At 46.0% G+C, this 14,677-nt stretch overlaps 1 protein-coding gene across 3 annotated transcripts in view; it reads right to left on the bottom strand.

Moving 5' to 3' along the window:
• Positions 1-14,677, bottom strand: part of IL20RB (interleukin 20 receptor subunit beta) — a 31,659-nt gene that overhangs the window by 4,138 nt on the left and 12,844 nt on the right. Inside the window, exons 3-7 of one of the 3 annotated variants that reach the window (XM_090284287.1) lie at positions 12,923-13,113; positions 8,875-8,999; positions 6,763-6,913; positions 5,371-5,452; positions 3,866-4,008 (exon numbers count right to left, since the gene is read on the bottom strand). In XM_090284287.1, coding sequence (XP_090140413.1) covers positions 3,866-4,008; positions 5,371-5,452; positions 6,763-6,913; positions 8,875-8,999; positions 12,923-13,113 — 692 coding nt within the window. Of the gene's footprint in view, positions 1-2,114; positions 3,649-3,865; positions 4,009-5,370; positions 5,453-6,762; positions 6,914-8,874; positions 9,000-12,922; positions 13,114-14,677 lie in introns of those variants that run through there. The other 2 variants (XM_090284290.1, XM_090284288.1) reach the window with 2 other exon arrangements.

Genomic DNA, 14,677 nt, shown 5'->3' on the forward strand with positions numbered 1-14,677 from the left:
ATATCAGCTTGAATGTAAAGACATTCTTTTTAAAAATGTATTTATTGTTTTTTCTATTACAGTTATCCCCTTTTTCCCCTATTGCTCTCCCCACCAGCCCACCCCTTCTCCCCAGTCAATCCCCACCCCATCGTCCATGGCTATGGGTCATTCATACTAGTTCCACAAAGATATTCTTAATGGTATATTTCAGAGGACAACTATCACCAACTGTAACAAAACTATAGACGTAGACATGAAATATTTAATCCAAACAAATAAATTAAATATTTACAAACTCAATAGGGCTTTTAAAAGAGTTGTCAAGGACTTCCACTTGGTAATTTTCTGTGGTTTAATTGGAAAGATGTGTGGATTTTGCAAAGATGGCTGGAAGATTATAACTAAGGCAAATGTTGAAGTGCAGCTAAACTATACTAAAGTCAAGGCTGAGAGAGGGAGAGAAAGCAGTGGTGATAGCTCCAGAATCCACTCAGGATTTAATGAGCACTAGTGATCTACTTCTCACACAGCACTATGGGAAATGTGTATCATCTGAAAATTTTTCCATTTAAAAAACCTAGGGAGAAACAGCCCTGGCCGGTATGACTCAGTTGGTTGGAGCATTGTCCCATAGACTGAAAGGTCATGGGCTCAATTCCCAATCAGGACACGTACCTAGGTTGTGGGTTCTATCCCAGTCAGGACATGTACAAGAAGGCAAGCAATCGATGTCTCTCTCTCTTTCTTTCTCTCTCTCTCATTCTCTCTCTCTCTCTCTCTCTCTCTCTCTCTCTCTCTCTCTCTTCCCGCCCCCACTCTCTCCCTCTCTCTCAAAGCAATGGGGGAAAAAATGTCCTTGAGTGAGGATGATTTGTTAAAAAAGGAAAACCTAGGGAGAAACAGAATAAAAATTAAAAGCCTTATGGAAAGGAATGCATGATGCATGTAGTAACAGACCCTGAAACAATGTAGGAAGGATAAGAATAAAAAAGAAAAAGTTAGTCAAACGTAGTGATATCTATCTTCCATGAGTGAAAGTAGTCCTATCATGGACTTTCCCTGTCTCTGGTCTCATCTAAGTTGCTCAGTTTTGTCCAAAAGCTTTTGTAGGGTGTGGCTCACAATGCATTAGGATGCCTAGTTCTTGTCATTTGAGGACTCTTCTTGTGCATCTGAAATTTAAGGAACTGACGTTTTATGTGGTTCTTTCCCTGGCCCTTTACTCTGTTGCTCACTAACAAGGCACTAGGTCCCTTGACCCTGAGGTAGGGAGGAATCTCTGTTGGGCCAATGAGTGTAGAACCAGAAGAGGGATAATGACAAAGGGTGTCAGAAATGGAATGGCCTGTGGGTAGAGGGTAAGCATGGGCAACAGAGTTGAAAGAAAAACAGTAAAAAGTAACTGCTTGATGGAATCCAGATAAGAAAACCTGGACTTTTCACCATGTCTGGGAAAGAAGAGTTAGTGGACCCACCTGAGCCATAAATGCTCCCCTTCCACTATCATTTTGGATTGATTTAGCCATGCCTCTTTCATTGCAGGGGCCCATTTCTACCTATGGCAGAGGAGCCCCAATCAAACCAATTCTCCTACAGATAGCACCTTCAAAAACTGATCAAATATAAAACTAACTTCCTTGCCATGGTGTAGTAGCTCAATTGGTTAGAGCATTGTCCTGATATGCCAATGTTGTGGGTTCAATCCCCAGTCTGGGAACATACAAGATTCAACCAATGAATGCATAGATAAGTTGAACAAGTAGTCAATGTTTCTATCTGCTATTTATCTATCTATCCCTTCCCGCTCTCTATATAAAATCAATTTTAAATTTGTTTTAAAAAAATAAACTAACTAACTTCCTAAGTCACTGGAAAGCAACCAAAAGTTGACACTTGGAAGAAGGGAATGTCACCAGGTGAGTTTCTCATTTTTTACAGTTCCTAGTCTGAGGGCAGGTCTCTCCTGGTGCCATGAATAATGACAGTTTTACTAGCTTGACGAACCAGAAAATAGATATTAGGTAAAGGAGAAAAGTTAGAAAGTGAGAGGACCAGAGTTAAGAGTTAATGTACTAAACATTCCAATTAAATGACAGATCATTGAAATGAATTCATTTATTTAAAAGGTTAACTATATGCTGCTATAAGAGACACATTTTTAAAATGAGGACACAGATAAATTTAAAGTAAGAATATGGAAAGAAAATAAACCATACAAACAGTAAACAAACCAAAAAAAGGCTATATTAATGTCAGGATAAGGACAACTGCCAGAGATAAAAAGGGACATTTCATGATGATAAAAAGGCCCAATTACTCAGGAAGATGTATCAACTATTAATACGTATACTCCTAAAACAGAGCTTCAAAATACATGAAGAAAAGATTTACATAAAAAAAGAAACAGACACACCCACACTCATACTTAGAAATTTTGTTGTCTCTCTCTCTCAATAACTAATAGAACTATACAAAAAAATACAAACAGTATTGCCCAACATTTTGACCCAATTGATATTTATAAAACACTACCCCACCCACTGCAGAATATACATCCTTTTACGCTTCAGGGATCTTTGAGCCACTCAAGTCATTGCTAGAGGGAATGAGGTTTGCCCTGTCTCCTGTGTTTGATACACCACATTGCCTTCATGTTTAGCAGTAAACCATTTAGTAAATCATTCAGAGTGGGCTGAAGGGGGGACTGATGAAGAGCACACTAGTAAGCATTAAGAAAAGGGGAAAATGAAAGGAGTCGATATTGTGTATATAAAGCCTTAGAATAGTGCCTGGTGCTTAATCCTGCACTAGTCTCGGCTAAAGTTATGACTATCTGGAAGTACTGGAGAGAAAAGAGAGCAGGCTTAGGGTAGCAAGGTAGGGGGTGTCCTGGAGACTGGATCAGGGAGAATCATTCCTCCTGTGTAGGGAGAGCATGGCCCTCACTATCAGGGCCACTCAGCTGTCACAAGAGTGATGCCTTCCAGAGTGATTCCAGGCTGATGCAGAACAGTGGGAACATAGAGCGTGCAGGCAGTTCCAGCTCTCCTTGCTTCTGAGAAGCTGACAGCTAACTCCCTCCAGCTAACTCCCTCCTCCCAGGAGACAGCTGCAAAAAATGTCTCAGGTTTGTTTTTGTTTGTTGTTTTGTTTTGATTTTGTGCTGCTTTGTGTGTTGAGGTCTGGGGAGAGGGGCACAGGAGGCAGCCGGATGGAACAAGGGGGGAACCTGCTTGAGGCCTGCTTGTGCTTCTCCCCAACACTGGCATGGGCACACAGGACCTGCCTCCACCGGAGAGCTTCAGACCTGTGGACCAGCGTCCTTAGGAATACTGTCAGAATCCCGGGCTGGCACGGAGCTGAGAAAACAGATGGGGACCTTAACCTTTGGTGGTTACTAGGCAGGTCCAGATTGTTCCCAGTGCCCAGCCAAAGGCTCCCACATTCACACCCATGCTCTTCACTCTGAGAGCCAATGAGGTTCTTGGCAGTTGAACTGAAAGTGTTGTGTCAGTACAAGTTTCTGGATGCAGCTGCTGTTATAATCCCGGGAAGGGGCCAAGAAGGCTCGGCAGGCCAGTCTGGAAGGGTGAGACTGGGTGTGACTCTGAACTGCCAAGCATCCATGGCTGTGCAACACACCTGCTCTCTTGGCTGTGCCAGATCCTGGAGGCAAGCAGCAGTGGCCTGACTGAGGAAGGCCCCCACTCCCTGGAGAAGGGAGGTCTCTCCCAGCCCCTCTGATTCAAAGTGAAGTCCTGTCATGCTCTTCTGTCCTCCTTGCGCAAATGTTTATCAACCAAGAAACGTGTGCCTGTGCCCAGCTAGAGTCCAGACTACATCTGGTCAGTGTCATGCTGAAAGGAAAAAAGAACACTCTTACCAAGGTGTCGGGCAGCACCACCGCAGGGCAGCAGGAGTACCGGAGCAGCCGGCCCATCTTCCAGATGGCGAGCGGCACAACCACAAGGATCAGCATGAAGCCAACAAAGGCAAACAGGGCCAGCGCCAGGGGGAGGGTCTCTTCTGCAAATGGAAAGATAAGAACAGTCTTAGAAGACACAGGGAACATGAAAGCTCCAATCTCCAATCCGGGGCCTCCCTCATTTTCCTGGTTAAAACCATTTTTCTAGAATCCAGATTAAGGCTTGGTTTCCAGAAAGCCCCAGGGAAGATTAAAATCTTCTTCTTGGGAAAGGGGAGGAGCATCAACTGTTAAGCCCCCAGCTGTGTTGCACCTGGGCCACTGCCAGGAGGAGGACAGAGTGCCAAGCCCCGGGCAAGATGGGGGGGAGGTGCCGAAAAAGAACAGCACAGAATGGAACTGGGCAGTAACTGAAACAAAGTGTGTTTCACAATTTGCTTTTGGCATTCATTAATTTTATGGAGGAAAATACTAAGTTCAGAAAACAGTCACATAATAACTATGATATATCAAGCCCCTCCTGTGGATAAGTGACTTACCCCAGGTCACACAGGTGGGACTGGCTCCAAAGCCTGTGGTCATTCTACTAAGTAAATTAATCAGAAAGTACCAAGTGAGAGCATCTAAAGATGCAGAAGGGGGATGGATTATTTTTCCATCATGCAACTCAAGCAACTCCTGTGGGCCCTCTAGGCTAAACTGTTCACCTGCAGTGTGGGAGGTGGCCCAGCCAGTGAGGCCACAAAGAAGCTGGTGCTCTCACACATGGGGCTGCGGGCACTGTATTTTGTTTCAATGCTTTTGGAAAGTATTTTGGTAGTACACATCAAGAGATACACAAATAAATGTTCACACCCTTTCATCCACTTTTGTGAATAGATTCCAAAATAATAATTCCAAGGAAGGAAACAGTGATATGCATAAAGCAGTTCACAGCAACATCTGGGCTAGAGCATCAGCCTCATAACCAGTCTCCCTCTCTGCCCCAAGTCACATACCTACACCTCCCCCACTGCCAACCATGCTCTATGTATTTTCTTCATTGCACTTACCACCAAAGGAAACTATCTCATTTGTTTACTTGCCTGTAGCCAGTCTCTCCAACTAGAAAGTAAGCTTCCTGAGAGCAGAGAGTTCCCTGCTGTATCCCAGGATACAGCACGTGGCACATAGTCAATGCTCAGTAAATATTCATTTAGTGAATGAATAAATCAATCAACAACCATCATCTTCAAGAGCAAATGGAAATGATCTAAGGCATAGAAATGACCTAAATACCTCCAAATAAGAGATGATTTAATTTATTATGGGACATAAGCATAGTAGGTTAAAAATTCAGCTATTAAAACAGGCATTAGGATACATAAAGCTTATTCACTACAGCATGGTTTGTAGTAGCAAAAGACTGGAAAGCATAAAATATGCCCATTAACAGAGGGACAATTACATGTTTTGACACGTACATACATTGGCTTATTGTGCATCTTCTTTTCCAATGAGGTACATCCATGTGTACTGACATGGACAGATGTTCACAATACACCACTAAGTGAAGATAAGGAAGAAACAGAATGGTAAGCAAAGTACAGACCCATTTGTGCCTCTGAGTATTGGTATCACATAGTAACTAACAGGTTAAATGCCAAACTTGCCAAAGTAAACCTCCTCAGTGGAAAACATGTACCTCTTACTTTATATACTTCTGTTATTTGAATCTTTTAACATGCTTGACTTATATGGTTTCAAAAAGTAGTACAAAATGGCAATCAGAAAATCGGCTTGGGAAATGTGATGGATATTTGAGGAATAGCAGATACAAAGCATATGTGCAATCCAACTGCCACATGTATCTACATGTGGGCAATGATGGAAGGATGACACCCCTTTGGAGAGCAGTTTGGAAACAGCAGTCAAAATTCAAAGGTGTGTGTCTCTGACCAAGCAACTCTACCTCCAGGAATTTATCTTTCAAGTATACCAGCAAAATCATCTGTGTACAAGGTAACTAATTAAAGCATTGCCTGCAAAATATTGGGGCAAAAAACCTAAATGCCCATCAATAGGAAGCTAGTTAAATTAGTTATATATACACAAAGTGGGATACTATGTAGCCATAAAGAAAGATGAGGAAGTTCTATATTGACATGGAAAAATCTATGAGGTAGATAAAGTGAAAAAGACAAGATCCAGACTAGTGCATAGAGTGTGCTACTATTCGTGCTAAAAAAAAAAAATAGAGCTTCCCTGTGTAGCTTATGTTTTTAATAACGTCTGAATGCACTAAATACTCAAAATAATAATTATTATTTTTTTAAAGACTAAAAAGTTATATACAAAAATGTCCCTAGTTGTGTTTGAGTGGCAGAATCGCGAGATGTGGGGTTTTGTTTTGTTTTGTTTCTTTTCCAAGAGTTTTAGACATTGTGGGGATTAAGACCATAAAAATTTTCAAGGGAAAAAAATTAAGTCAAAGAAGAGGAGTCTAGAGAATTTCCAATGGGCTGCCTCCTCATATGGACTGACTGTCAAGCTCCTGGCTGCCTCTCCTGCAACTCCCCCCGATTCACTTGGTAAGCCAGCCTTTCAATATCTGGCCTCAGGTGTAGGGCCCTTTCACTGGAAAGTATTCCAGACAGCTGCTCAAGTGACCCCCACAAAGCCCCAGGGTGGACTCTTGCCTATAGGGGAACTGGAGTGAAGCACACTTTAAGTACAGGAACCCATCCAGACTCAGGAAGCAGGTCAGTGAGAGCAGGGAAAACTGAGAACCAAAGAAACCCAGCAGGCACCCAAGCACCCTTCAGGAGGTACTGTCACCTATGCAGGACTGCAGGGAAAAGACAGGTCATCCTTACCTTGCACCTTAACACATTCTGCCTGGCTGAAGGTGCTGTGCCTCCCGATGACCTTCACGAATGTCTGGGCCTTCACACAGTACACAGCCCCAGGCTCCATGGTTTCCACGTGCACTGGAATGCCGCTGCTCCTCACTATTTTTACATGTTCCTTTAGGAGAGCAGAAAAAGGTTACACACTGAGAGAAGCCAGACAGGACAGGGAAAGAAGAAGCAGGGAAGGAAAGCTGCAGATATTTCCTTTCCAGGCTGCATATAGAATATTCACTCTCATTCATTTTTGTTTATTATGCACCTACTATGTGCCAAGCACCATTGTAGGCACTGCTCTCATGGAGCTTATGTGGGAAAACACAGACAATATGTAAAATTTATCAGGTGGTGGTAAGAAGGTAGTGATAACTATGCACTAAACAGAATGGTTGGAGAAGACCTCTCTGATAGGATAACACGTGGGCAGAGAACTGAAGGTCAGAAATGTGACTGAGCCAGGTTGGGGATAAGTGCATAGGAGCAATGGAACCAGTGGGCAGTGCCTCCTCACATACCCATCCATTCACCTGTCTGTTTATCCATATGTGTATCCTTCCATCTCTACCCACCCCCTGAGGCCCGTGCTTCATGTCTGAACCTGTGGAGTCTTGTTTGGGCCACGCCCAGATGACTCAGGATACATGCTTCTCTCCCAGCTACCAAGGTGGAGAGAGGGCTCCATCCCAAAGAATCTGAGGGAGCCACATGCTCCTTCCTGCCCAGGTCCTGATCTGTCCCCCACACCACTCCATCTGCCTGGGTGGCAATGCCGTGTCCAACCACTGGACCCTGACCCAACAGGAGTAAACACTGGAAACCATTGTTAATGCCCATTCCACATACACATACCACCTTCCAGGGGAAGTTATTCAACCTACCACCCCTGCAGAGTGGGTACTGGGGCATGTGCCCTGCTCCCCAAGACACTGCTGTGAGGTCAGGGGTGTATCCCTGGTCTCAGACGGGTCCATCAGAAGCCAGCTAGCAACCTGCAACCCCTAAGCTTAGCCTGATAAGATAAGCAAGACCAATCAGATTTCCTCTCTTGGGATTTGGGTTTTGCAATACCTGAAGCTAGAAACAGGGATAAAGTGAGGCACAACCACAGGAATGAGTAGGAAAGAGTGCTGAGGAATCAGGGCCTGGGAGTAAGCTGGGGAGAAGGCCCAGAAAGAGTGCAATGGAGAGGACCCATCAGAGGGAAACAAGGACTGCACAGGCCAGGGTCCTTGGGTAAGGAGGCCGCGCTGCAGCCTGGCTCTGGGCCAGCACACTCACAGATTCTGCGAGAGCTCCTACTGCCCCATATTAATCCTTGTGATAAAGTCTACTTTTGTTTGCGCTGACTGTAGTGGACCTTGTCACCATATCAGCTTGCACAGAGCTTCCACAGCTCTGACTGTTCCCTAGTCCCTGCTCAAGCTCCACCTTTTCTGCTGCTGTGGCTGCTCCTGTTTGACCATTCTCTCTGGGAGAGCTGACCTCCCGCCCATCCCAGCATGTAGCAGCCATCCCACAGGGAGGGGCAGCGCCCTGTCTAGGTATTCTGTGTGACCCACTGGCTCCTAATTAGAGAGGGTAATACAGAAGCCAGTTCTTGGCCCTCTGCCCTGACTTCTGCACCCTGCCCAGAGACACACCCTAAAGAGGCTTGTGCCAGCCTCATATGCTTTCAAAATTATCCAGCTGATCCAGAACAACCGGGTCTGCTGCACTAGAACATACCAGGGAGAATCCTAAGACAAGCTGAGGAGGGGAAAGAATGCACTGTAAAGGTATTATGAATCCAACCATGTTAGAGTTTACAGCAAGAAGGCAGCTCCATACTTCCGTAAATCTGGCCTGAGAAGGCTCCCAGCCAAGGCCTGGGTTGGAACCAAGGCACTTTTTTGAAGAGGAGGCTGCTGGGATTGTCAGTCTACACCCATCTCTTCTTGCCCACACTTTGCTCAGGCATGGTCATCCTCGGTTCACCCCAGGCAGTGAGCACTGCAGGGGCAGGATTCTTTCAACCACCTGTCACAGGTCTGTGATTCCTTCCCCAAAGACTGACTCAAAGGCCCAGGCCAGAAGTCTTACCTTAGCACCAGTCTCCCTCCTCCAGTAGACCACGAGGAACTCAAAATAGGGCCCTAGGTCTTCCAGCTTAATAACCAGGTGGAAGCCATCCTTGGTGACCTCCATTCTAGGTGGAGTTAGAATAGCTGTTGGCAAGACAAGAGGAGAATCAAAGCCAGCCCCACGCAGGACTGATTTCTGTTCCAGGAAACCATGACCAAGTCATTGTGGAAACACGCCAGGCTCCTGGGAAGGGAGGCTGCTCGACGCAGCTCCACAGCACGTAGAAGCATGTCCACCACTACTCTCCTGTACTCAGCAGGTTCTCAGTGAATGCTTTCTTAATAATGACAAAGTTTTTTTAAACAGACAAAGATTCCTACAATTCACATTTACTGGCTGCTGATGACTTTCAAACATCAGCAAATCAGCAGCCTATGACTGGCCCATTCTATTCTTAGTCCAAGGATTCTTCATCTCATATCCTTAGTGGGGATGTTGGAAAATCAGAGGGTTTTACAAATTCCAATAACCAACTCTAGAAATTACAGCACAAGCACAAACACTATCTTTCACGTTCTGGATCCCAAACAGATTGTCCAGCAGTCCCTATGGATACTTTCCCATCTGCAGACCGAGAACAGACGGGCCCATGCAGGCAGTCTCTAGTCCCCGGCTAGTGATGATGGATCCATACTTGCGTCTCAGATCCAGACACTGCAGGGCCAGAAGGGCCCCCTGATTGTTGGCACTGGCTTGGGAAGTAGAGTGGAGTGTGTTCTGGGCCAAATCCCCCTGCATTGGGGTCAGTGGACACTCAAAAGAAAGTCATTTCCTGCAGGGAGTTTTCAGAGAGCAAAGCATTTCCTGGCATTTGAAAAGCTGCCTGGATAAGGTACAGGGGGGCTTGGGAAGTCAGGGACCAACTGTGCAAAACATACCCAGTTCAGAGGCTTAAAATGAGCACACAGCACCAATAGTACTACCTCTGAAACACCTCCAGAAAGAAGAGAGATGTCTGACTCCTCCAGTTTTAGGTCAAACATGATTAGAATTGCAGCCTCAAACCTCCATCTCTATTGAGAATAGAATTAGAAAAAATGATCTTAAATCATTTCAATTCAGAGAATATGTTGACAGTGTTTGAGCAGGAACCTCTGTCCTATGCACTCTGCATATTCACTTAATCCATCCAGCAAGCTTAAGAAAGTAAATAATACATCTATTGTACAGATGATATAACTGAGCCCCAGAGAGGTTAAGTGACTTGCCCAAAGTCACACAGTTAGTGGCCAGATTTTGAGCCTGTGTCTTTCCCATGTTTCTAGACTCTGCTGCATGGGGTGTTTAGCCTCCGTACTCATGGATCTCAGTTCTGGCTATTTATGAGAAAAACCTGGGGGAAATTTTAAACTCCCAGGGAACAAGATGCACATACATTGTTTAACTCAGACTCTGGGGATGGGCCCCAGACTTAAGTGGTTCTAAAACTCCCCTGTGACTTGAATGTGCAATTGAGGTTAAGAACCTCTGAACTCAAAAAAGGCTTCCCAGTAAGAATATGAGATATTTTACAGGGCAGCTTTAAAATAAGATTTTTCATATGTTTGGGGAGAAGGCACAGTGGCCTTTTTTAGAGGCAAAGGAACAGACTTAATGCCCTTAAGCGTCACAATTCCATCCCAGCTCTGTAGCTAACTCCACCTGCCCAGGGCTCACACAAGACGGTGTCTTCCTGTTCCTCAGCTCCTCCTACAGCAAAACTTTTTCCTGTTTATAATGGCCTTCTCAAGCCCAAGTTGTTACTGCACAACCCCCCACCCACACAGTCTTATAGGCACTTCCTTATCTTCCTCTGACCCATGCCTTCCTTTCCAACTACAGCTGCCAGCCCCCAGCAATGCTCTTGGCTGCAGCCCCATGCTCCCAGCAGCAAGAGGGAGGTTTTGCTGGGTGGTACCTGAGCACTGTGGGCAGAGGCAGAGCTGTACCACCCTCTAATGCCCCTCAGCATCCCCCAGTGCCTGGAGCTGGAATCCCACTGCTTCTACTACAGCCTCCCAGTGCCTAGGCAGAAAAGCTCACATTCTGCATTAAAATTCCTATTGGTATCATATTCCAATAATCCCATTCTTGCCCCACTTCTTCCTTCTTCTGCTCTCTAGCTCTCAATTTAGGCATGCTTAGAGCAGTAATAATAATACTTAACAATAGCTGAGTGCTGTAACAGGACAGAACGGCACTGAGCATTTACACATTTCATCTTGTGTAGCTTCCACAGTATTCTTTGAGGCAAACTGGAGCCCTTCTTACAGATGAGGAGGCAGGGAGGGACCCAGTTACCAATGGCAGAGCTGGATTTGAAACATCCATCTGACTCTAGAGGGCCAACTTCCCCTTCAAATCTATCTTCACCTTCCTCAGCCCCTTCCAGCTTGGGCTCTCCACTCCCCATCACCACCTCTAAACCCTCTTGATTTCTACCCTATTTCATACACTCCGCAGTAACGTTTGACTCATTCCATTACCGTCCATGCTGCTCCTAACCTTCCTTTATCCTCACAGCAGACAATCTTCTGCCACACCAAGAAAACAAGAGGTCGCCAAGGCCTTTCCCTTGCTTCTCTTGCAGCTGCAGACTGGCCACATTGTCGCCATACCTGTCTCAGAGGAGGATCTGCCTTGCTCCTTCCACCTCCACTCAATCCTCCACCCAGCAGCCCAACCACATCCCCACTGTTCCTTGAGCCCATCTCTCAAGGACCCATTTAGGGGCCTCCTTCAGGCCTATCAGCAGCTCTTCTATTCTCCCATCCAGCCACCTCCTGGTGTTCTTCCCTCCACCTGCTGTTTAAACCCTGAGGTTTCCCAGGATCTTGTCCTGAGTGACCTTTGTTCTTATATCTTGTCCCTGGACAATTGCATCTGCCCCAAAGCCTTTAGCTATTAACTTTGTGCTGTGTGTCTGGCCTTGACCTGTCTGAGCCCCAGGGCCTGATTTCCAGCTGCCAATCAGACATCTTGTCATGATATCTTGTAAGAATCTCTATGTCAAAGAGCCCAAAGTCAGAAGTGTCTCCTATTTCTCAAGACTAGTTGAAGTCTCTTGGGTTCTCTCTCTGCCTTGGATGACATTCTCGCCAACCCCAATTTGAAGGTGGACTCCATCGTTGTCTCTCCCAATGAATGGTCCTCAAGCTCTCTGTCTTAACTCAGCCATGTCTCAAATTTGTCCTCTCTTCCCCATACCTTCCCCCAGACTGGGCTCGGGACCCCCTCCTCACTCTTCTGCTGCCTTGCAGGCTTGACATACTCCAGTTCCCTTTTGCACAGCAGCCAGATTGTTCTGTAAAACAAACCTGGCCTGGTCACCCTCTTTTTCCATGACTTTCCTCTACTGATTTGATCAACTGCATGTCAAAGTCCTTCACCATGTGATCAGCCACTTTCTCACCCACTGGCCATTCAGTCCTTGCTCCTGCTCCTCCCAAGCACACATACCCTTGTCTGTGCTCTGCCATAGCTGGCCACCTATCTGTACTCTTCCCTTACTTCTTTCTCAATCATTTTCCAGGTACCATTGCTATAGAAAGTCATTTATTTCCCAATGACCATAGAAGAGCAACTATTTCTGGTGGCTCTGTTAAAGGTATGAATCATATTGCACGAAGAAAAATTGCTCACACAGGCAACAAGCATGGGGTTAATGAGACACCAGATGGGAGTCACTAGCAGATTTACTGGGGCACTGTCAGGGTAGAAAGAAGCACACCTAGCCCCACTTCCCCACTTCCAGAGCGGCTTCGCAATGTCAGCATTCCCACCACCTGCAGACACTGACAGAGATAGAGAATGACTTTAAAAGCATCTTTCAAAATGAGAAAGAAGACATGTGGGAATCAGTTGGCAGTTTTGTTTTAAATGAACCAGTTAAGGTTGCTTGTGTTCACAATACTCTGGCTTTGCAAGACTAATTTGATGCTAAAAAGAATCCTGAAAAACTCAGAGAACATAGTTCCCGAAGAGGAAGGCTAGTGGCAGTGGGGGAGTACAGAGAGAATTAACTTACTTGAGTTTCGATTAAAGGGGTGCTCCAGGGTGCTCCAGGTTGAGTTCTGTGAGCCTAGGGTGGCCCTGACACGGAGGTTGTACGGCACGGTGGCAGTGACGTCATCAGTAACATCACACTCAGGAACTTCGGTAGGTGAGCACCTACTGCTGGGGATCCAGATATGGCTCGTGTACAGGCTCTCATACTCTCTGGCCAAAGAGAGGAGAGAGGAAGTCACAGTGTTACACCAGCCCCTTGTACCCAGACTCAGTGATGGCTGCAAATAACTCTACCTCATTCACCAGCTTTTCATGGGTCGGCAAAATAAGCATTTGCTTCACACTCCAGTTCCTCCACCCTCCTCCCTGATTAACCATCCATTCTTCCTTACTCCTTTCATGACCAAACAAGGGAAATGTAGACAAAACCGCAATGTGTCCAGGTCTCTCCATCTCCACAGTCACCTCCCCAATCTCAGCTACTGTCATCCATTGCCTTGCTATAGTCTTCCAACTGATATTGCAGTTTCCACTCCTGCCATTGCCCCTGGCTGGTTTAGCTCAGTGGATTGAGCGTCGGCCTGCGAGCTAAGTGTCGCTGGTTCGATCTTCCAGTCAGGGTACATCAGAGAAGGAAAACTCTGACTCCAAAAAACCTCCGCTGCCTTGCGGCATACCTCTTCAGGGGAAAGGCTAAGGGAGTAAACCCCGACAGAAAATCCGGAGCCGGAGTCCCTAAGGCGGTTTGACGTTGTAGTCAACACCGGCAACTCCTGCGGCGCACCTGAACCCAAGCTGTATCGACTCCGTCTTTCCCTTGGACCCTTCAGCTGCGAAGAGAGGGGGGGTCTGCTGCATGGGCAACAGCAGACCCTCCATATCACCCTGCCCAGGCTCTGTAGCTTCAGCGTCATCGCAAGATGTCGATTCAACACGGGAGGAGACAGATACCATGTCACTCCCGAGTCGGACTGCACAGCCATCCTCAGCGGTGCAGATAGACTCTTGAGAAGCTACACCATCGTCTCTCGAGACGGACGGCTGCCGACGACGACTCCTGCCATTCCTCAAACCACTCATCACTCAGTAAATCATGACATTCCTATCCTGAATGGCTTTCAAAACACTGAGAATGGAATCTAAACTCTTCCCCCTGGCCGACACAACTCCCTGGCCTGTCTCTCACTCCATGCGCTATAGTACAGGACATGCCGTTTCCTCCACATTGACCTCCTCACTGAGCTCTTTCTCTTAGATCTCTAACTAGCTGTTCAGTGTGTCTCAAATGCTCTGGCTCTGCTGTTCACATTGGCTGGCTACTCCTGTCCTTCAGATATAGGTTTAAATATCACTCCTCAGACAGGCCTTCCCTGACCACTTAATGAAAAAGAGCCACACAGTCAACTGTCTTTTGTATCAGCCTTTGAGCTTCCCCCCAGCACTGATCACTCTCTGAAGTTTCCTAGAGCAGTGCTTCCCAGTAGAACTTTCTGTGATGATGGAAATGTTCTATATTGGTGTTGTTCAATATGGTAGCCACTACCACGTGTGGCCATTGGGAATGTGAAATGTGACTAGTGTGGATGGGAAGCAGGCATTTTCATTTAATTTAAATAGCTCTCCACACTGGACAGTGCAAATCTAGGTATTTATTTTCTTTACCTTTTTATTGGCTGTCTCCTCCCCTAAATGTTAACTCCCTATATCCAGAAACTTTGTTGACTATATTCTGAGCTTAGAAGAATGTCTACACATGTAGGTACACAGTTTATAT

The sequence above is a fragment of the Furipterus horrens genome, unplaced genomic scaffold (genome assembly GCF_987537825.1).
Source record: "Furipterus horrens unplaced genomic scaffold, mFurHor1.1.pri manual_scaffold_7, whole genome shotgun sequence".
Taxonomy (NCBI): domain Eukaryota; kingdom Metazoa; phylum Chordata; class Mammalia; order Chiroptera; family Furipteridae; genus Furipterus; species Furipterus horrens.